We start from the raw sequence: 24,611 nt of genomic DNA, 5'->3' as shown, positions 1-24,611 counted from the left end.
ACAAAGGATGTTCAAAAGTTACACACTTGATCTTCTGTGGTTTCACTGCATTACTGCAGTATCAACAATAAAGCAGGTCTCACTGAACTTTTCAAGCGTAAACATAGCTAGATGCACCAAAATTTACATTTAATACTCTCTTAACCCAGTGCACAGGAGACTTCTGTCCTTTAACACATCAAATTCAAATAATCACTTAAGGACCAGGTTTAGTAGCGCTTCTAAAAACAGAAAATCACCTACCTGTACTCGATTCTGCAAGTTAAGAACCAAAAGTTGTACACCCTCATGCGAGAACAAATCATTTCCATACCGCATCATCTCATCTCATTATCTCTAGCTGCTTTATCCTGTTCTACAGGGTCGCAGGCAAGCTGGAGCCTATCCCAGCTGAGTACGGGCGAAAGGTGGGGTACACCCTGGACAAGTCGCCAGGTCATCACAGGGCTGACACATAGACACAGACAACCATTCACACTCACATTCACACCTACGCTCAATTTAGAGTCACCAGTTAACCTAACCTGCATGTCTTTGGACTGTGGGGGAAACCGGAGCACCCGGAGGAAACCCACGCGGACACGGGGAGAACATGCAAACTCCACACAGAAAGGCCCTCGCCGGCCACGGGGCTCGAACCCAGACCTTCTTGCTGTGAGGCGACAGTGCTAACCACTACACCACCGTGCCGCCATACCGCATCATGTCCATGAGAACTAAAGAAATAACTAGACTCTTTTGGAGGCCTGATCAAGTGGATTTAAAATGTCATGTTCATGAGTTCAGGGTCATACTTCAGCAATTTGATGTTGCACATGATGAGCTCCTTCCAGTTGACAAAGATCATAGCCACCTCCTTCTCAGTCAGCAACTCCGACTCCAGCAGAGGCTTCTGGAACGTCTGAGAGAGAGAGACAGACAGGTGAGGAAGCATTACTCTAACAAGTCATGAGTGTACATATTTACAACTTCTTAAAGAGAAATACAGGGCTGGGTAAGAAGGGAAAGAATGGAGGAGTGGAAGAAAAACAGGAGGGAGGAAGTAAAGGAACAAAAGAAAAACAAATGAGAAGGAAGTACGAAAAATGAAGAAAGAATTAATGGAAAGTAGGAAAGAAAAGCGACCGTGCAAGTTAGAGAAAAACAGAGGGTGAGAAAGTCGCAGTGAACAAAAGATGGAGAATAAGAGTGAGAAAAGGGAGGAAAAAGGGGCAAAAGAAGCACAAAAAATAGGAAATGTGGAACATGCAAGTAGTATGAAGAGAAACAGAAGACAAGAAAAGAGGAAAAAGTGAAAATGAGTGATGGTGGGCCATACAGTATGCACACATGCTGTGTTTTAATGCTAAGCTGCTGATTGGTTGGCTGTACAGCACAGTGCTAGATGGCATCCTGATGATGCCATGGACATGTGAGGCCAGGGGAGCAAAAATGGCCATGCTCTCTGAGAAGGAGGAACAGTGTTAACCTCGCTACTCTCAAATGAGCAAGTTCATGTATGAGGAAGAGGGCAGATAGCGCTTTCCTCTGGGTTTGTTACACTGCCCTGTAATGCAGTATGAGCAACAATTCAAAAGGAAACGTTTGGCCGGATTCATGCTTCATGGAGGACTCGTGCGTTAACCTTCCCCCTCCTTGGTTGGTGTCGTGCAAGTCTGAACCTCAAAAGTAGCCAAACACACACTTGCCTGAAAGAAGTCACCTTGAAGCACCTTTATCGTATAAAACAATTCAAGCACTGAGCAATATCCAGGATACACACTCAAGTCTAAACTTCCACCAGTAATTTTTAAATTTTGTCCCGCTACAAGGGACCCACCCCAGAACCTCATCTCATCTCATCTCTAGCCACTTTATCCTGTCCTACAGGGTCGCAGACAAGCTGGAACCTATCCCAGCTGACTACGGGCGAAAGGCGGGGTACACCCTGGACAAGTCGCCAGGTCATCACAGGGCTGACACATAGACACAGACAACCATTCACACCTACGGTCAATTTAGAGTCACCAGTTAACCTAACCTGCATATCTTTGGACTGTGGGGGAAACCGGAGCACCCGGAGGAAACCCACACGGACACGGGGAGAACATGCAAACTCCACACAGAAAGGCCCTCGCCGGCCCCGGGGCTCGAACCCGGACCTTCTTGCTGTGAGGCGACAGCGCTAACCACTACACCACCGTGCTGCCACCCCAGAACCTACCCAAAACAAAATGGCAGCTCCTATTAAAATCATAGTAAAAGGACTTTTCTTTGTTTGAACACAGACTTCTCATTGGCTGCCCAATGCAGACTTCATATTGGCTAAAGCATAACTTTCACTGTCTAAAATAAAACGGACCCGCTTGTATTTCCCACCATGTGACATTTTAAGGTTTGAACTACACAATGGCGATTCGGTGTTTCACACGCCAAGTTCTTTTACAATGATAATCAGTGATGAAACACAAGATCCTCTAATCACTTGAACTCCTAAATAGTTCCTCGGCTCAGATTAATGGAGCCTAGTGTCAGAAAACCTAAGTCGAATATCATAAATTCAGGCTAAATAATTCAACATAACTTCTCCACGATCTTCAATATACAGTTGTGTTCAAAACAATAGTGTGTTTAAAAATGTGAGTAAAGCTCAAAATCCTTATAATAGTTTTTATTTCCATGCATTGGGAACAATGCACATTATATTCTACATCAAAACATGAAGAAAAATATATCAATATTTTAATTACTTTACAGAAAATGAAGAAAAATGAACATTGGGCTGTTCAAAAAAATAGCAGTGTCTGCATTTTTCATTACAAACTCCAAATATTTACTGTATAAACTGAAAAAATCTTAAGGATTTAGTATTCCTGTGAATCACTAAACTAATATTTAGTTGTATAACCACGGTTTCTGAGAACTTCTGGCACCTGTGAACAGGTATTCCAGCCCAGGATGATTTGACAACATTCCACAATTCCTCTGCATTTCTTGGTTTTGCCTCAGAAACAGCATTTTTGACGTCACCCCACAAGTTTTCTATCGGATTAAGGTCCGGGGATTGGGCTGGCCACTCCATAACTTTCATTTTGTTGGTCTTGAACCCTGATGCTGCTCGCTTACTGGTGTGTTTGGGGTCGTTGTCTTGTTGAAACACCCATTTCAAGGGCATTTCCTCTTCAGCATAAGGCAACATAACCTCCTCAAGTATTTAGATATATGCAAACTGATCCATGATCCCTGGTATGCGATAAATGGACCCAACATCACAGTAAGAGAAACATTCCCATATCATGATGCTTGCACCACCATGCTTCACTGTCTTCAGAGTGTACTGTGGCTTGAATTCAGTGTTTGGGGTCGTCTGAAAAACTGTCTGCGGCTCTTGGACCCAAAAAGAACAATTTTACTTTCAGCAGTCCACAAAATGTTTTTCCATTTCTCTTTAGGCCAGTCGATGTGTTCTTTGGCAAATTGTATCCTCTTCAGCACGTCTTTTTTTGAACAGTCGGACTTTGCGGGAGCTTCTTGCCGATAGATTAGCTTCACACAGGCGTCTTCTAATTGTCACAGTACTCACAGGTAACTTCAGACCGTCTTTGATCACCCTGGAGCTGATCATTGGCTGAGTCTTTGCCATTCTGGCTATTCTTCGATCCATTCGCATGGTAGTCTTCTGTTTTCTTCCACGTCTCTCTGGCTTTGCTGTCCATTTTAAAGCACTGGAGATCATTTTAGCCGAGCAGCCCATCATTTTCTGCACTTCTTTACAGTATACGTTTTACCTCTCCAATCAACGTTTTAATCAAAGCACGCTGTTCTTCTGAACAATGTCTGGAACGACCCATGTTTCTCAGGTTTTCAGAGAGAAATGGATGTACAACATGTGCTGGCTTCATCCTTAAATTAGGGCCACCTGACTGACATCTGTTTTTTCACAGAATGAATGATCTCACTAATTAAACTCCACACTGCTATTATTCTGAACACGTCCCTTTCACTTAATTATTCGATTACACAGACTCAGGAGCATGCATATCATGAATGTTGGGTCTGTTGGTTTTCTATGACTCTACTACACCTACTGGTAAATTATTTGCCATGTAGTAATATAATTTCCACCAAAACCAGTGATTGATCTGGTTAGTCGTGTTGGACTGCTATTATTTTGAACACAAGTGTATATATATATATATATATATATATATATATATATATATTTGTAGCAAGCTAATGCAGTTGCGTGTGCCATGCCCATAAAAATACTGGAATGAGAGAGTACCAAGTTTCTGAACTGGCTAACAAAAGGTACATTCCACAGTCTGACTTACTGAGCTTTGTAACACCAAACCTGGCACAAAGATAACTGGGGCCAGAGAAACAGAAAACTTGAGGTATAAAATTATCCTACATTGAGAAGAAGCCTTTTTGTGTCACATGTACATTAAAGCACACAGTGAAATTCCTCCTCTGCTTCAGATGGGACTTTGAGACCCCATCCCTAGAGTAGTGGGCAGCTATGCTACAGCACCCAGGAAGCAGTTGGGGGTTAGGTTCCTTGTTCAAGAGCACTTCAGCCCAACCATGGGTTGGCCATGGCTGCCCCATGTTAACCCAACAATTACTAACTGAGCCAACAGGTGAGTGAGTGGGAATTGATCAGTGACCAAAATTTGGGAGAAAATGATGGACGGATGAAATATATCCAAGTTTACAAGCATACTGTATCTGCGCAACTTTTGGCAAGTTCTGCACATCATCCACAGAGCCGTTCCTGATCTTACCTCAGTGACTAACTGCAGATCGTTGACGTAGTTCTCCTCGGTGACGATGAGCTCGTGGATGTAGCCTTGCCTTTTCCTCTCCACCGGGGTCAACATATCCAGCAGGTGGAGGTCAGCACACCCTGCAGACAGGGTAAAGGTCACTACCATCATCTCCTCGGTGTACTGTACTGAAAACTTACATGTTTGGACTCATGCTAGACTGAATTCAAAACGTACATTGAACAAATGTTTCCAGTTCTTACTCGCATTCAGACCCAGTGATTCATTCCCTCATTATTATTTATTATACATGCATTATACTATGGTTTAAAAGGTGAAATACAAGTGTTTACAATACAATTCGAGATATTAAAAAGTCATTAAACATCACAGTTCAGTTACAGTAGAATAAAGAAAGTACACAAGTGCACCATTGCCATGGAGTTTCTTTAATGGTTACACGTTATTTTCTAGAAACATAACATGCCACTTTTATTAAAGCTAAGGATCGGATATGATTTTTCAGTTGTACATTCGTTTTATTTACTTGTTTCATAAAATGCTGCATCAACCAAGTGCAACGGTTTTGGATTTGTTGTCCGAGTGTCGAACCCAAAGCAGAAAATAAAAACCGCAATGGATTTCATGTACATATACAGTATGACAGATAGTGAATTCAAATGAGAAGCCTGTTGTGCTTCCAGAGTCCAAGTCTGTTCAGGTGTACCAAAAAAAAAAAACCAACAAAACAAAACATCTCCAAGTTGATTTGAGATTAAGGACATGATGGACAGTCCAAAGAATCTATAGTAAGCAGCACATTAATACTTTTACACTGAGAAAACAATGAAGATGTGGGGGAAATAAAACAACATCCCATTAGGTGGCTAACAGAAATAACATTTTCAGTTCATTCACTTTAGAAGATATTACAATACTGGTGTGTGATATAAAACAAGCAACAAAATCATAGCTGATAGAGTACAACCAGTACAATAAAGTTTAAGCATAAATTAAATGTCATGCCTTTCTTAATAAGCAGAAACAAACAAACAAAAAAAAAACAATGCTTTACAAGCCTCAGGACTTGCTCTTACCATTATAACTCCTTTTATATCAGCTGTAAACATTTTAATTCATTACCATTCAAGATTAGTAAGCAAGTGTTACATTTCAAAACGGTTTATATCTATTTGTTCGGACGCTTTTCTGATGGTAGGGTTCAAACTTCATACGAATGGTCGTTTCACAGAGTTTGGTGACTTATCATTTCTAGCTACTTTTATGCTTGAAAAGGGAAAGCGCACATTCTAACCTGCGCGCTTTTTAAAATGCAATGAATTACAATTTCTGATTGTTATAAAAATAGAACGCAGCTGTTTAAGCAACTTCACACGCTCTCCAACCCGACCTCGACGATCCAAAAATAATTTCAAAAATCAAGTGTATATAAACAGAGGAAATTATAGATACAAAACTATTCAATCTACACTGCAAAACAATTATACAAGAAATTAACATGTTGAAGCCTCAATGGGAGACTGCAGGCTTTACATACCCAACATAAAGTGTGTGTGCACGCGTGCGTAACATGTACACTACCATTTGCTGTACCGTTCTCCCTAAGTGGCAGTTGTGCAGTATTTGGTTTATAACACCATTTTATCAACCCTGTCACACAAACACTTTGAAACAAATGAAAGGAACTAAACAATGAGAACACACACACACGAAAAACAAACAAACAAACAAACAAACAAAGACCTACTCATCCAATGTTTGGGTATGAACATGTGACAAAGACATGGACTTGTGACTGGATGAATGGAGAAGTCCCATCCTGCCCATCAAAATCACTGACAGCACCACCTACGTCTTTTATTAATAACACACACAACAGCCATGAGGTCCATATTCATGACCAGGACCCAGGTCGTGTTGTGTTTTATCAAAGAGAGTTTTAGTCACTTTAATCAAACAGTGATTCCCCCTCCCCACAAAACACATGAACGAAAGGAAAAGATGTACATATTTACCATAAAACAAACAAAAAAAGTCAAATATATGGTTTGTTAAACCCACTTGAGTTTGTATGACAGGTATGATAAGATTACAGGTCAGTTATGACACATATGTATACGTTTACCAGGTCGCCGGACATGAATAGTGGGTCTTTCTGTGGTGCTGTGGGTCCAATGAGAGGTCAGGGGTGGGGCTTGGAAGGAGCAAAAAGGCAACTGTTAGTGCGTGGGCGGAGCTTAACATCAAATGGTGGGAAGAGCCTAACATCAAATGGTTGTGATTTTCACTGCATTAGCGAAGCTACAGAATAAGATCACAGAAAGCCACAAAAGGACCCACTATCCAGCAACCATACATATGGTTATACTCCATAGAAGTCAATGTTGTTAATTTATTCAGTGTTAAAGATTTCTTTTCCTTAAGCATTCCGTTTAAATGCAGAGAATGCTGCTTGGCTTTTTTTTTTTTCTTTTTCCTTTGTCTACATTTCTGAATACTGAGCTTAACAACTGCGCTTTCTGCAGTGTTCGGGATTCGTTTCTTCTGGCCACAAAGCCAGCTGAGAGGGGCAGTCACATGACCAATGTGGGGGGGTTCCATCTCCCATCATCCCGCTGGGCAGTGTATAGGGGATAGTGGGTCGCTTTGAGGACTTTCAAGGCTGAGTGGGAAATGGGCAACATAAGAGTCCTAGAAAGAGGAAAACACAGCACATAAGCAAAAAAACGGAGTAAAAAATAAAAAACACAAACAAAAAGAAATCAGGTTTTTAAAAAATAAATAAAAGAATGAAAAAAAAAAAAAAAAAGATACCCACAATGTGCAAACAGTACAAGCTTGGAAGACTACGAATGAACACAGGAGGTCGTACAAGACGACACAACATGCAGGTGTGAAGACTTGAAGAGACGCCGCACTTTTTACACTATACAACGTGGAAGTGAGGGGATGCAGGAGACGAGAGGGAGGGCAGGGTTAGTGTGGTCGGGGAAGAGGATCAGACACGGGCTAACACTTAAACCAACCCTCTATTATAAAAAGGTCAGAGTGGGTATGAGTAAATCCTTACACCATCTTAACAACATTCTTTAAAAAGGAACGCCTTAGAGATTAACAAGGTTTTACGTCCTTTGGTAGAACTGCATCATCCAAATTAATTTACATTTCAAACATCACCTGAATTTACAAGTCATAAGTTGTCAGTGTTTACAGTGGGCAGGATAGAGAGAATTAGTGTGTGAAAGTTTTACAGGGACACAGCGTGAGTGAGTGAGGGAGTGAGAGAGAGAGAGAGAGAGAATGGCTGTGTTCATACAGAGAGCTTCAATCTGATATTCTGGCATTGGAAATATACCTGTGATGGCGCGTGGAGCATCTTAATGTTAGGAAAAAAGTACAATACAGTGCCCTACAGAATTATTGGTACGCTTAATGAATGTATACACGTGTGCATGATTAAAATATTTAATTCTGGTCACATGACATGATGCTTGTTGAAGTTCAGACGTGTTTGAGACACCATCATTTACACTGCACATTTACAAACTACTCGTCATTAGGAAAGTGATTCTGAACTTCACCACAATAACATGATGTGACCTTTGGCTCCTTTTCCCTTCCTTCATCATCCTCACTCAGTGGTGGATCAGTGTACTCATGGGTCCTACTCCTGACAAAACCCCAACTGTTCCAGATAAGTGAAATTTTATGGCCCCAAGTGTGCTTAAAGCTAGACTGCCTTTCAGATTTTTCAAGTTTAGGTCAGAAAAAGAATTTTCCCGACACCCATTTATTTGTAGTCTGGCTATCACCAGACCATATCACAAGTGAAATATGGTCTGGAATCCGCCTATTGAATTTCTCGTAGGGGAGGTGTGGTTTACGATCGTCAACGGCTGTTCATTGGACGTTGCGAATGTCTATCATTTGGCGTGGCCAATCATGGCAGTTGTACCCGGTGACGTAGTTAGAGCGACGAAGAGAAGGAAAGACAAAGAGAAGGCAAAACAAAAATAGGACAACAATGGCACCGAACGATTACTGCTCTAAACTATTCAGAACAGTGTCTAAAGCTTGACCGAAAATTTGGTTCGTATCGCTCGCCGCCATGTTAAATGTGATCCGTAAACAGTCCCAAATAAACTACAAGCTTCCGTTTGTCGAGTAGGACGCGTCACCGTCTTTCCACCCCTCCCCACTCTCTGATTGGCTCCCTAACTCAGGCGAGCCTTTAGACCGAAAGGCTGAAAAGCTGACTGAAAGCTACTGAATTTGTATCACAGACTTACAATTTTATTATTATTATTATTTTTAAATAGAACAATTAATGAATTTAGGGTCATGTGGCCCTAAATCCTCCGCTATTTTTTCTTGCTTCACCATGACCCAATTCAAGATACCAAGTCATGAATCACATGGTGGGCTTTCCCTGTTCGCACAAGGCACTGAGGGATATAAATTTGAAACAGGAGAGAAAAATGGAGGACGCGAGTGTGTGAATGAAACGTCAAAAGACCGACTCCAGTAGCAAAGTGAGAAGAAAAAGACGTTATGTTATGTTATTTCCGAAGTCAGCGAGCACCTCGGTGTGATCAGCTGTTCATTGTAACTATCAGTGCACAGTCAAGGTAAACCTGTAGATGGCAGTAATACAACACTGTGGACACCAGCTGCCATAAAACCCAAAACAAGGTAAACCTGCGTATGCGCACACGGACTTCCTCTGTCTGCTTAACTGCGCGAAGCGAGCCATTTCATGCACATTATTTGCTCAGGAATCCCCTCAAATTAAATAACTTCGCAGCCACAGAATGGCCCTTTTTTTTTTTTTTGCAATATTACAGAAATAAACATACCAATGACCAAATTTCAGAGGGAACTAACACTACGTTCACACTGCAGGCTGAAGTGACTCAAATCCGATTTTTTCGCCCATATGTGACCTGTATCCGATCTTTTATTGACAATATGAACGACACAGATCCAATTTTTTCCAATCCGACCCAGGCTGTTTGGATATGTGGTCCTAATTCCGATTCCTATCCGATCTTTTCATATGCGACTTCAGTCTGAACCGCCAGGTCGCATACATCCGACTTACACGTCATCAACAAGCCACAAACGTCACTATTCTGCGCTGAAGTAGGCGGCGGGTCTCTCAAAAAAAAGTTACAACAACATGGCGCATGACATCAATGCGACTCCGCACCCACACGTTCCTTTGAACGGAGGTTGCAGTCACTACCCCGCAGAACGCCGGAGCCAAAACCCTTGCCCTCTTCCTTCTCAACCTCCTCCTTAACATCAGGCTATTGTGCATGTTCTGGCTCCGTCGCAACAACAACTGCATCATCGCCAGGTACTCCATGCTGGCTACTGTCATACACAGGAAACTTTAGGTTACTTCCATAAACACTGGCCATGCTCACTGCGTGTGACGTCGTCGTATCCTGCAATGCACACACGGAACACTTAGGTCGCTTTTCGTTCATACTGAGGATCACATACGAGTCGCATATATTTGTTAATGTGAATGACCTCACAAAAAAATCGGATTTCACAAAAAAATCGGAATCGAGCATTAAGCCTTGCAGTGTGAACGTAGTGTAAATTTCTCCGATTTGATGAAATCGAAAGGCCGTCTGGCTTTAATGGTATTTTTAGGTGCAATGCTTTCTGCAGGTCAACAGCCATCTGTCTGTCTTGAAAGTTGCTTCCCTCCACCCTTGTGCACAACCCAGTGAAACAGAACACGGTCTTAAAGGAAATTACAGGTTCCTGGGTGTCAATGTGTTTACATTTATCCGAAATGCTTCAAGTGAGGGATTTATGGTGGTGCAGTGGTTAGGGCTGTTGCCTCACAGCAAGCAGGTTCGAGGTCCAAATCTGCTGAGGCCTTTATATATTATCCTCGTGCCTGTATGGGTTTTCGCCAGTGCTTCGGTTTCTTCCCACCATCCAAAAGACACGCGGATGAGGTCAACTGACCACTCTAAATTACCCATAGGTGTGAATGGCTGCCTGTCTCTCTGTATTAGTCCCACAATAGACTGGCGACCTCGCCAGAAGTCAGGTGGCACTGGCACCAGCTTACTGGTGTCTCACAACAGATAAGTGTCATAGAAAATGAATGAATTAACTTTAGGTGGTATTAAATTTTGACACATTGAGAGAATATCTTGTAATTAAAAAAAAAAAAAAAGTTTATCCTATTACTCGAGTGGAAAATTTAATTTATTGTACGCGGTGTTGATTTTATACAAATCAATCACTTTTGGACACTTTACTGAAAGGTACCGATAATTTTGAAGGGCACTGTAACACCACCACAAAAGCAGGCCAGGAACATACAGTACCTGAGCCTAGATGGACAATAAGCAGCATTGTTCTTTATTTGCAGAAACATTTTTCAGTTTTTGTGCACTGAATCATTTCAGGACTGTAACTGATCATACTCACCGTGCTAATAACTAGCCAGCTAACTTTGCTCTGGTCTCGACTAATCAGTACACGCATGCATGTCGTTATTTTAACAACCAACACGGATGTACGAGCAAATGGGACTACAGTTTGTAAAAGCAAATTTAAAATAAAACTGATCAGCCCCGCTGTGAGAACAAAGCCATCGATAAATAGAGAGAGAAAGAAAACAGAAAAAGGAGAAAAGAAAGCTTTTTTCCCCCCCTCTTTTCATACTCACATTGCTGGCTGGGGTCTGTGTCAGTGGTCAGTTTGACATAGTTGGAAGGGAAAAGACCGATGGAACCGTTCAGCTCGCCTTTCCACCAATCAGGATCCTCCCGGCTTAGCACGTTGATGATCTGTCCCTTCCCAAAGGGCAACTCGTCATCGTTCTGAGCTGTGTAGTCGTACATGCCAATCACCTGGCACACTGAACACACAACACATTTTAAAAAGCAGCAGATTCCTTGAAAACTCTTAACGCAAACTTTTCAACAACCTTCTGATTATTTCTGAATTTAAACAAAAAGTAGAGTATTTTGCAAATAAAATAAAACAAAACAAAACTGGGCGTTGGCCTCAGACAGGAGTTGAAGATGGGGCTCGCCCTGCAGACAGAAATCGTTTCACTCCCACGCTGACTTCCCAAGTCTGTCTTACACAAAGCAACTAAATGACCTGACACTAATGAGAGATGACTGTTGCCCCTTTTCCACCAAAGCAGTTCCAGGGCTGGTTCGGGGCCAGTGCTTAGTTTGGAACCGGGTTTTCTGTTTCCACTGACAAAGAACTGGCTCTGGGGCCAGAAAAACCGGTTCCAGGCTAGCACCAACTCTCTGCTGGGCCAGAGGAAAGAACCGCTTACGTCAGTGGGGGGGCGGAGTTGTTAAGACCAACAACAATAACAAGACCGCGAAAGATCGCCATTTTTAAGCGACGAGAAGCAGCAGCTGTACAAACGCGAAGTCATCCATTATTATTATTGTTATTGTTGCTGCTGCTTCTTCTTCTGTGTTGTTTTTGCTTCGATATTCGCGCCAAGGTTTACGCAAACGCAGCGACGTAACTGACGTATACAGCGACGTAATGATGTATACAACGATGTAACTGACGTATACAGCGATGTAATGACGTGTCTTCTCTTAGCACCGCGAGCTATGGATAAGCAAACTGGTTCTCAGCTGGCTCGCAAGTTGAACGAGTTGTGAACCAGCACCGGCCCCGAACTAGCCTGGGAAATCCCATGCTGCTTTGCACAATCGTTCCGATCTGAAAAGACAGCATGGAAACTATGGTCTAAAGGCTCGCCTGAGTTAGGGAGCCAATCAGAGAGTGGGGAGGGGTGGAAAGACGGTGACGCGTACTACTCGACAAACGGAAGCTTGTAGTTTATTTGGGACTGTTTACGGATCACGTTTAACATGGCGGCGAGCGATACGAACCAAACTTTCGATCAAGCTTTAGACACTGTTCTGAATAGTTTAGAGCGAAAGTTTGTTTTAAAAAACTCTTTCCTTCTCTTCTTCGCCTCAACTATGTCACCGGGTACAACTGCCATGATTGGCCATGGGCTACGTATACGCCAAATGATAGACATTCGCAACGTCCAATAAACGGCCGTTGACAATCGTAAACCACACCTCCCCTACGAGAAATTCAATAGGCGGATTCCAGACCATATTTCACTTGTGATATGGTCTGGTGTTAACCAGACTAGCCCCGAACCAGCCCTGGAACTGATTTGGTGGAAAAGGGGTACGTGTAAAGCCTTGTGAAGGTACAGTATTACAGGCCAGAAAATGGTGGAAGGCTTACCAGTAGGCTAGAGATAAGAAACAGGAGAAAATGCTTAAATCCTGTTTCTACTGCAGTAAAACTACAAAGATGACTGATTTTTGCCCCAATACAGAATTTCTTACAAACCTACGGATATGCCTTCCAAACTGCTTACAGCTGCTTTCCTCATTTGTCGATTAGTTTTCTTCAAGCGTTGCGTGTTGAGTAAAACGCCTTCAAAAGCATTTCAAATCAACCAAAGTCCAGTGCCAAACAACTAAACATGATAAATGGAACCAATAATGCCATATGATGTGCACATCAGTGCTGTACAAGTTATATCACCACTGTATATCAAATCAGGTTCATTAGCCAGACAAAATAAGCCTAAAATGCCTGAGGCTGCTTTCAACACGTCAGGCTGAAAAGGAGCATTTATTAGTGTGTGTGCTGCTGGTTAGAAAACAGCGATGAGTTGTTAAACTACTTTTCAGCGCTCCACTCACTGCCTCTCATTTAAAAACATGCAGAGCAAAAACGAAGACTACACAGAAGTTTTAAACAGACTGCACAGTGAGTGAACAGAACAAGACAGCCAAACACTGAGCTGTGGGGCCCAAGCATTTTTATTCAGATTTAATAGACTCCTGCTGTTATTTTGTCTGAACAGATTTCAGGATATTGGCCAAAATGTACATCAATGCATTACCGCACCAATAAGAGATGCAATTTGGTCATTTCATTTTTTTCTGAGTCGTATCCGAGATACAGCATCTACCCAAGTTTCCTGTCTATACTCTTGATTTCGGCTGCATGATTCATTTTAGCAGAGAAAAAGCAGCAGGAAAAATCAATAGGGTTCAAGCCCCTTCTATACAGAGGTCACTACATGCACCAATATACAATCCTCCTCAGTCTTCTTTTCCTACAAGTTATGACACAGAAAAAAAAATCCCCAAAGCTGTAATTCATGAACCGTCCACTCCACATCCAATTGGTCAGTCTCCATTTGATCACAAAACAATCAAGGTTTCCTGAATAAACATTTCAGCTAGCCTAGTAAACTAGACCCACCCGCCTAGCGGCCAAAAATATTTTTGCCTAGCGAGTGGGTCTAGCCTCGCACCATATAAACAAAAACACCCCGGGCATCAAATCGTGCCCGCCAATCACAACGCAAGGTTTTTGTTTGGATTCTTTGGGCGGGCTTTTGCAGGAGTGACGACAAAGCTGCGCGACGCTGGAGAAAGCACAACAGGAAAGATGGCTACGGCTAGTGAACAGCGCGCGTTTGACTCCGCTTTGGAATCAGTTTTAGAAGAATTAGACTTGGAGTTTTCGTTGAAACATGAGCAGGAAGAGGCTCTCCGCTCATTCCTTTTCAAGAAGGACGTTTTCGCTGTTTTGCCGACCGGCTATGGCAAAAGTCTGATCTACCAGCTGGCTCCGCTCGTAGCCAAAAGGATGGGGCTAGTTTGTGCAGCACGAAGAATTAATAAACAGCTTTGAAACATTACTTTTTGATTGTTTCTTATTTTCCCGTTATTTTAAATTTAAGGGAAATTATTTCACCAAACACCACTAAATAAAAACTCTCAAAAACAGTTTAAGCAAACCCTTGAAAACACTTGGAAAAAAATGTCTATGTGGTACAGACTCCAAACTTGTGGTCATTATCTCCAAACTTCTTAATATCTAGAACCTGTTTATTAATTAATACGCATTTTGAAAAATTATTTATTTCAAGGTCTCCCCCAGTGCTTTCTGTCGCTCTGACTACGTCACAGTCACTGTTGCGCTGATTGGTCAGAGCGTTGGCCTATACGCACAGAGACAGTTTGAAAGACAGCGGTTTGTTCCTCCTACCCGCTTCGGAAATGTCTACGGATCGAGGTCAGACTAAAAATATTCACATTTAGTCTGGCTTGCCAGGCTACATTTCAGCAACTTCAAATCAATAATTAGGTGCCCCCTGCTGCCGATTTTCTGAATCGAGCCGAAGAGTTTGTCTACTCCGCCAGCGCTGCCATGATTGAAAACCACATGATTGCATTACCGCACGCTGATTGGCCAAATCTCAGTGTTCGTGATGCTGTTTTACCCCATCAGTTTCACCCAATCAGTGCGCCCAAATGAACTTCAATTATGATTTGAAGACGCATAGTGCATCATAAATTTAGACTTTGTGTACTACTTGTTTAATTTCCAACCTTTCCATACCATGACACGGTGTGTTGTGAGCCTTTAGTCCCGTTTTTGTTACTCAGTTTGACATTACACATTTAAAACACTGGTGTGTGGTTTCTTGCAGACGAATTCAATGTCGCTCACCTTTCAACCAATCAGCACACAGCAATGCGTCATATGATTTCCAAAATGGCAGCACTGGCAGAGTAGACTGGAAGTTAAGAGGAAAGGGGGGTGGGAAAGGGAAGGGGGGGAAAAAAAAATAATCGAACGTTTGGATCAATATTATAATTTTTATTGATTCATGATCAAAATAAGGTTAATAGACTGGCCGTGGAGCTGGCAGGCTATGAAATACATGACTACTAACACGAGAACCCTCAGTTTTGGGATTTTTGTGTCATAAATTGTAGGAAAAGAAGACCGAGGAGGATTGCGTATTGGGGCATGTAGCGACTGGGCTTTTATAGACCCTGAATAAGTAAAAAGCATTTTTAAAAATCTGAACAAAATAACAAAACCCCTATGCAAAACCAAGTAAACCTTTGATGCTTGGACCCCTAACATTGCTAAGTTAGGATTGTGAGTGATGCGTGTACCTGCATTTGGTGTAGGCAGTTTGGGTGGAGTTGGCTCAGTGGGCGTGGTCTTACTGGTGCTTGGGCTTAAAAGTTTCACATAATTAGCTGGGAACCAGCCAATCTGACGCTTCTTTCCCCGGGCCTAGGTTCAAAGAGGAAAAATGCAAGACATCAAATTTCAAGTCAGATCTCGGACACATGACAATCACACTATACCTAAAGAAGCAAAACTGGGCTAGACAATTCCCCTGCGGGAAATTGCGGAAGTGATGCAGTGCGTGTAGCCACGCCTCTAGGTGAAAGCACCACCCAAAAGGCAGCATGAGATATGAGGCAAAAGTCATTGTCCCTAGGTATAGCACCCCCTAGCGGCCAATCTGTCCCAATTTTTTTTGTGGGCCTTTGTGGAGGCATGCGGCATAATGCCACGAAGTTTCGGTAAAGGTACGCCAAAGGGCGGCCAAGATATGAACAAACTTCCTGTTTCGCGTCTGCGCGGCCAATTTTGATTGGCTGCCACGGCCAAACGCTTATGAAACTCTAAACACTGGACAAGTGTCTTGTGAAGCTTAGTCCAAAGTAGCCATGTACCAAGTTTGGGAGAAATTGGTGAAAAATTGAGGGAGGAGAAGCATTTTAATTGATTTGCACAAAACTCAAAATGGAGGGAAAACTTTCAGGGTTGAAAACGACGGCAGAGGGTGCGCTGGACTTGTCATGGGGCACGGATTCCAGGGATACCACGTGTTTGAAAATCGGACCAACAGTGCAAAAGTTACAAGCAGAAATGAATCTGCGACTTAGAGCTGCTGGCGCAATTTTGATTGGCTGCCACGGCCCTACGCTTATGAAATTCTAAACACCGGGTAAGTGTCTTGTGCAGCTTAGTCCAAAGGTGCCATCTACCAAATTTGGGAGAAATGGGTCAAAAACTGAGGGAGGAGAAGCATTTTAAGTGATTTTCACAAAATTTGAAATTGCGGGAAAACTTTCCAAGGTTGAAAATTTTGTCAGAGGGTGCGCTGGATTCGTCTTGGCCCAAGGATTCCAGCGATACCAAGTTTTTGAAAATCGGACCAACGGTTCAAAAGTTACAAGCAGAAACGTACTGGCGACTTGCACCCGCGAATCTGAGCTGTTGGTGGCGCCAGAGAGTTTAAGGCGGAGACCTAAAACTTGCTGAGACAAACCTTGAGTGCATGAAGAAACAGTGTGCAAAATTTCACAACGTTAAGGGGTTGCTATGGAGACGCAGAGGGGGGACGGCCTTTTTATTTCAACCCATTAACCAAGGAAAAAAAAAAGGTTGCTTTTACCTAGAAATACCTCCAGTTTAACACCTTGCTCCTACTGTTCTGAAAAACTACGAACATTACCGGTTTTCAGATGTTTGTTTCAAGCGGTTTTGAAAAGCGTGTTTGGCCAGGCTTTAGGCAGATCATCTTGGCTGGGAAGGTTTGCATAACCAAATTAGAAGTTTACTGTCAGAAATAAACAATCCCAGGCAAAATGAATAGCAGAGCATGAAACATCTATTAAGGCATGATTACTCAGTGTCTATATGATTCATCAACAGTTAATGTTGGAAAAAGATCAAAACAGTCAGGTGAATCAGAACGCCCGTTCTCTCTTTCGGTAGAAAAAGAAGGCATAGAGTTTGTGTCTCTTTACACTGCATTATACAAGGACACGTGTGCCAGCAAAAGTTCAGTAGTGTTCAGTTTTATGCAAATGATGGTCATAAGCACACTCGCACATCGCATTTATCCAGCCAGGTAAGGGTAGATGTCATCTAAGCAGGAGGATTTAATGATTATATGAAGGTGCTCCTCATCACTGTATTACCTGAAATAATAACTAGGCATTACAACTTCTGCTAATTAAAGCTCATAGGCAACGGTTTTCATTTTATGCACATTTGAAACTTTGTATGTTAAAAAACCCTCTATAATTTTCTTCTGGTCCCAAGAAGTATTGTTAATAAGTAATAAAATAAGTTAGTGCGGATCGCGGCGAATTTCTGTCGGCTATTTTCGTGATCACTCGGTGCGTGACGTCATTTAAGCCAAACAAACCGCTTGAGTTGAGTCCACTTCTGTTTGCTTACATTGCCGGTCGGCTTGAGTGCAGACGTGCGTTCGGGAATTTCCAAAGAAAAACCATGCCTTATTGTCATGCAGTGAACTGTAACAATGGGAACGGTTCAGGAAGAAGTTTTTACCGTTTTCCAAAAGAGGAGGAGAGAGAGGGTCGGCAGCCGGCTAAATACGCTGCTCTGTGCTCCGATCACTTTGAGGAGCATTCATTTTTGAAGAATTCCCATCTGTTGGAGAGTTTAGGTGTCGGTGTCGGACAGAGAAGGCTCAAACCTGACGCTGTTCCAACAAAACTCGAGCACAAAAGCAAGCAGTCAAAGAAGAAACGGACCAGCAGCGCTCTATATATCCGTCCGAACGCAAGTGTTCCGCGTGAAGTGGCCACTATGCTGAAGTTAATTTGTCACCACTAAAATGATACCTGCGGGCATGCTAATTATGCTAATGGTTCACATGCCATTTGCATGCGCGTGTTTATACAGACACATGTGTTCCTAATAATGTGGCCATGAAGTTGATTAGTCACAGCTAACATGCTAACTGCAAGCATCCTCAATGTCTGTGCAGGTTTTTACACAAGTTTTCCTAATAAAGTGGCCACTAAGTTGAAGTTGATCTGCAATGGCTACCTGCTAGCATGCTATTCACCAACATGATTAATGTTTGTGTGTCTGTTTAGAGTAGGCTATAAATAGTATAATGCTTGTATTAATATTAGCAATAAATTATATTAGCAATATAAACAAATCCACATTCTATTATAAGGATTGTGTGTGTGCCCCTGTGCGCATCAGTGGGTAACCCCATTACATGTCCTGGTATAGACCCCTTCGCAGTAAACGTCATTCATACGTAAGCGGAAATTGCGCGCGCAGCCTGGACCCAAAAATGCCTAGCTGTTGTGTTGTCGGGTGTCAGAATCGTAGCAGTGATGGGGTTAAAATGTTCAGAATTCCAGCAGGATCTCACCCATTCAAAAAATAAAAATAAAAAATATTGCCGACGTCTATGACTACAAGCCATCAAACGTGTAGACTGGGATGAAAGCACCATCAAAAATGCGCGGGTTTGCAGCGCCCACTTCATCACAGGTAAGATCAGGCTATTTATTAAATCTTTCTTTTTTATTCTTTCTAGTCTTCGTTTATTGATGTAGCAAAATACTTTGGTAACGTTTGTCTGAATAGCTGGGTCATAGTTACACAATGTAATGAATATTGTTAGCATGTTAACTTAGCTTTTTTAAAGCAGTTTTGTTTGTAGGAGAGGTCTCGCTTGACTCAAGCAGTCCAGATTTTGTGCCGTCATTATTTGTGTATGCCGAAAATCACAATTTTAAAGCAAGGATGGAAAGGTAAAATTGTGTGCCCTCACTCGAAATGCCAACTTACGCTGACTGCTCTAACCTAGCTCCCGCCCCGTTCAGTTTCATTTCTGCTCTCTGCCTCTCGCTTTTTACGCAGCTCTGATTTCTCTTAGCTGCACTCTTTACACTATCATTCCTTTCATGCCATTCCCTCCTGCAAATTGCTGTTTAGTGTTGGGATTTGCTGTTGTAGCTAAAGCCACATTGCCATCACATCACTGGCATAATTTGATTAAAACAAAATGAATATGAATGTCCCATTGTTAATCAAGTTGTACATGCCCGCACATAATCATATGCGTCTAAAGACTTGTAGGCACGAAGTTTTTCGTGGGTGTACACTGAAGTCTTGTCAATAAGGTACGAGTATATATCTGGCCATTGTATACCAGGGAACTTACTAACATCGTCCGTCCACTCTTTAATTAAATACGGATCCGGTAGGCGATGTCCACTTGTTAGAGTTAACTTATTTATGTAGCATTCTCGATCTTGTAACGACAATTGTTTGGCATAATCTGACAGCTCATAATGCCGGTCTATGGGCAGCACCATTGTTTCTGAGTCTAGGCTGCGCGCGCATCCTGGCAACGGTCGGTTTGTTTACAGACATGCGAAGGGGTCTATATGTTATTATTGAATTGTTGAAAATTAGCCCTGTATGTTTCTCTCCAGCAAAAAATAAATAAATAAATAAAAAATATTGAGAAAGTGGTTAAATAAATGAACCTCCTAAACGTGTGCTTGGTTCCCAAGTAAACACAGAACTGCTCCTGGTCTGTTTGGCTTAAATGACGTCACAACGACGGCCCCCTGGTGGTGAAAGTGCGCATAAGTGAGACGTAAACAAACCTTCGGAAATTGGGCAAAACAGTATATTTTAAGCATTTTATTCAATTTTAGGGTGCAAATCAGACACCAGGAAGATTTAATTCGCTTTTTGGGTCGTTCTTCTAGACAATAAAGTTGATATTCTACATTTCACCTCCGACCCTTGCCGATGACCTTTAAAGTGCGTTAGCTAGCCGAGTGGATGACTGTGCGCATTAAGATTCAGTAAAACAAGCTCACGTGCTTCTAAAGCTAGTTTACTGTACTCAGTCATTGTCATATGAAAGATTTTATAATGGCATGATTAAATAAAAACCTGAAATAGCAAACGGTGGACAAAATAACATACTTTCCCAAACATGTTTGATATACTCTGTGCTTTTCTTTATTACCATAACAATAGCTATAACCAAAGCAGTAGAAAAGTCACAGAAATGGAGACAAGCTGTGTGAAGGCACATGCTAATAAAATTTGCAAGCAGACTTGAGGCCAATTTATGCTGACAACCCAGTCCTCGCAGATGGTGTCGCAGACAGCGTCTGCGTAGCCCCCCCCACCTTCGCAGACGCTCTGCGCGCACCTCCCAAAAATTGTGACCACCGCAGAAGCCTCGCAGACAGCGTCGCAGACAAGAGGGCTCTGATTGGTCCACTCTACATCCGCTGTACACGCACTTCCACTTCCCTACTTTCCCGGTTTGGTTTGTTTTCACGACCGCCATTTTTAAAAACACGAGCGAAGATGGAGCAGCACGAAGAGCGGTTGATCGAGGAAGTGAGGAAGTACGTACATCTATAAGACTCCAGTTCTAGTCATTATAAGTAACCGGAGGATAAACACCCCACTAACCACACCCACCAACTACTCCTAGCGATTTCGCGCCCCCTTGCGTTGTGGCGGTGAATAACATCGTGCACGCCTATTACTCCCCGCTCAACGATAAATTACAACTGTCTGCGAAAAGCTATCTGCGAAAGCCTTGTCGCAAGAGCATGCAGAGGCCTTTACACCAGAGAGAGAAAGTGTGCGTGTGCACAGAACTGCAAATAAAAACAGTGTGTATGGGTGTGTTTATATTTATTTCATTTCCAGACCTGTAGTTCTCCCTCCCACCATCCCCCGGGGTTCTTCTTGCGGATGAGGATGAGCTGGCCAGGTGCTAGAGTCAGCTGCTCTAACCCAGTGGCAGTGTAGGGGGCAATAACCTGAGCAATCTCTGCAGGAAAGGAGACAAAGGCCATTTCATTCACTTAAAAAAAAAAAAAAAAAAAGATTGCGTTCAGATACAGACCAACCAGGTGATAGAGAGCAAAAGAAAGGGTGAAAGAGAAAGAAAGTGAGCAAAAGAAAGCGAAAGCGAGTGAGCGAGCGAGCGAAGGAAAGAGTGAAAGAGTGAATAAAAGAAAGAGCAAACGAAAGAGCAAAAGAAAGGAGAGCAAGCAAGCAAAAGAGAGCGAAATAGAGTAAAAGAAAGAAAAAGTGAAAGAAAAAGTGAGGAAGCAAATAAAAGCGAGCGAGCGAAAGAAAGGAGTGAAAGAGCGAAAGAAAGCAAGCGAGCGAAAGAGACCTGTGGAACACTCACCTGGTTTCTTTCCCAAACTTCCAGATTTCCCAGCAGGCCCCAGGCCCTGAAGAAACAGTGACGGAGGTTTTTTTTTTTAACTTGAGCGTGACAAAATTATATACGTCAAAAATGATAAAGTGAAATAACCATTACTTATTAGTGAGAAAATAAACTGAATGACTTTTCTAAAGACTATGTAAGAAATAAATCTTGACAGGAAGTGCTGTTATGGAAAAAGAATCAAAGATGGGTTGGGCAATGTGTCTAGAGGTGAATTGGAGTTAGTTACCACCCCAAAAATGACATTTTCCTATAAGACTATGTACAGAAGTTTAATTAAATATCACACTTGTGTGGTGCGGCAGCAAGGGTGTGGTCGAGCGTCGGCTGTGAACGGCGAGGAGTCGGGTCGAACCAGCAGGTAACATGTGACGAGTTACACCTGTGTCTAATTACTGGCTGTCTATTAAGACGCGCGTCTGTGTGTCTTTCAGACAGCCTCAGGGAATTGTTACATGTGGTTGTGCTGAATATCGACACGACTGCGATTTGGTGCAGGCATGAAGCCACAGGCATTTGCTTTGATGCAACAGTTCTTAGTACAAATAAAGCCCACCCAGGGTATCTGCACATTTTTCAAGTACAAATTTAAAGACTTTTAAGACCTTTTCAAGACCTCTAAATGGAAAAATTAAGACTGCACCATGGCAAAGAAAATGATAAATACGACAACTTAAAACTGTTTTCTGCAATAGTTTTTTTTTTACTAACTTTAAGAAGAATGCACACAATTGGTGAACAACAGGGTACATCAATGGCAACTGTTAGACATGCAAACAGCTGAAGCAAAGTCATGTGTTTTGGGCCTGCAGAACTACTGTAGCAGCAAGGAGAAGACTGGGGTTTACTGGAGAAAACACCATGAATCATTTCAAAAACGAAAACAATAAACGGCAAGTCGAACCAGCTGAACAACCTTAGCCGGCATTATTTCAATCCCCAAAGATTATCTTTGATGTGTGATTTTGTGTCTGACAGCAAAATCAGTCTGCGTGTCGTACAGTACACAGCTGGCTGAGGAAGTTCTCGAGTATCTTCTGCATTAGAGCAGGTAACAACATAAACCTGTTTATGCAATCATACAATCATCAGAGCGTTACATTAAACACAGAAAAACAACTCACCTTTCATAACCATTATCAATATTAATCAGTGTTGTAATAACTGTAAACTAATCAGTGCAATTGTTATATCAAATGTTCATTATTCAAAAATAATCATTAATTATTATCTATAATCCATGAATAATTGTTTGTATTACTACTACTACTACCAACTACTTTTTTAATACAAAAATTAACTCAATTTAACATTTTAATAAATCACTATTTATTAGCTATATTAATTAATAATTGAGTAGTAATTATAATTCAGTATTATTAATTACTACTTAATAAGCAGTGATTATCAAAATGTAATTTAATAATTAGTAATCATCATCAACAACTACTTAATTATATGAATAATTAAGTAGTGATTATTAAAATGCTATAAAATTGAGTTAAGATTAGTTAAAATTATTAAAAAAGTAGTAATTATTATTATTATTAGTAGTAGTGATAAACAATTATTCATGGATTATAGATAATTTGTTTAACAGTGAACATTGATATAACAATTGTACAGATAATAATAACATTAACAACAAGTATTACTAGTAGTGTTATTGTTTATTATTATAATTATTAGTAGTAGTACAGTTATGTCCATGTTCACTAATTTGTATTCTACCAATTACTACTTTAATAGTTTTTTAATCTTTTTAATAATCCCTACTACTTATTAATCACTAATTCATAAGTAGTAATGATTAATAATCAATAATAATTACTACTACTAATTATTATTATAATTATATTATTATTATATTAAAAACACTGTTGTAGATGATCGGTAATAAAACTAAACTTTTTATACAAATTATTCATATTGTACTATATTTAGAATTATTGTATTTTCTGTAGTTCTTTTTAATTGAGTTTTGAAATAAACGTTGTTTATATATTTATATTAAACTTAGTACAATAAACAATGTTAATTATGTAAAAAAAATGATGCTAATCACTATTAATTATTATTATTATGTCCTACAAGTCCTATTTTCAACCTGACTCGTGCGCATGCACAAACCCCCCTGCATTTCACTCCGGAGCGCTTGACCTCTAACACACACACACACACACACACACACACGTGCACGTGCCTCGTGTCCGTGAAAACCCAGTTTCCCAGTCCGGCGTATCATCTTTAAACACATTTGTGCGATCCAGCGCTTTTTAATCACAAACGATTCTTCTCCTTATTTTGGGGGTATTTGTCATCCCCCAACCACCTGTCATTCAACAGACATCTTCCCATAATTATCAACGCTTTCTACCACCCATGTAAGCTACCTGCGTATCTCTCACTCTTCACAACCACCGCACCGCACCACACCACACCACACCTCCTCCAGTAGCCTCCTAACATTAGTTCTTGTTCTACGGAACGCACAGAACCAATGCTGCCCCCAAAAGGTATGCTGGTCACTTTTAAAATTACGGTTAAAAAAATACCCCGAACCGGATGGAGACATTTCACTCGTTTGGTCCAATATTAAATTTAATACCTCCCTTTCAAAAATTCCAGTCATTCCAACAATTTAAGACGTTTTTAGGCCTTGAATACCCAAAGTTGTATTTAAGACTTTTTAAGGACCCGCAGGAACCCTGCCACCGCACACCTTCCTGATTCGCTTACGATTTTGTAGGGCCGATTAAATCGCTTGCGAATCGTAAATGTGTGCAGGGGCACCTCGTAGCCGATTTCATTAGTTCTCGGTTCAGATCAAACTGGTCTTGATATTTTCGTACGCGATCTCGTACGCAAAACAATCGGTAGTGTGCACGTTGTTACTACGATCTCATCGGTTACGATAA

The 24,611-nt window shown here is 41.5% G+C and overlaps 1 protein-coding gene across 3 annotated transcripts in view; it reads right to left on the bottom strand.

Annotated features, from left to right (window-relative positions):
* The window catches only part of itsn1 (intersectin 1 (SH3 domain protein)), a 147,106-nt gene that overhangs the window by 13,975 nt on the left and 108,520 nt on the right, over nt 1-24,611 (bottom strand). For all 3 annotated transcript variants that reach the window (XM_060898820.1, XM_060898821.1, XM_060898822.1), the window contains 6 exons: nt 21,652-21,697; nt 21,164-21,285; nt 15,794-15,917; nt 11,470-11,661; nt 4,767-4,888; nt 795-901 (listed from right to left, as the gene is read on the bottom strand). In XM_060898820.1, the coding sequence (XP_060754803.1) occupies nt 795-901; nt 4,767-4,888; nt 11,470-11,661; nt 15,794-15,917; nt 21,164-21,285; nt 21,652-21,697 (713 nt within the window). The remainder of the gene's footprint in view (nt 1-794; nt 902-4,766; nt 4,889-11,469; nt 11,662-15,793; nt 15,918-21,163; nt 21,286-21,651; nt 21,698-24,611) is intronic.

This window comes from Neoarius graeffei, chromosome 18 (genome assembly GCF_027579695.1).
Source record: "Neoarius graeffei isolate fNeoGra1 chromosome 18, fNeoGra1.pri, whole genome shotgun sequence".
In the NCBI taxonomy this organism is placed as follows: Eukaryota; Metazoa; Chordata; class Actinopteri; order Siluriformes; family Ariidae; genus Neoarius; species Neoarius graeffei.
Note: the sequence above shows the minus strand (reverse complement) of the source record. Positions and strands in the feature narration are given on the sequence as shown.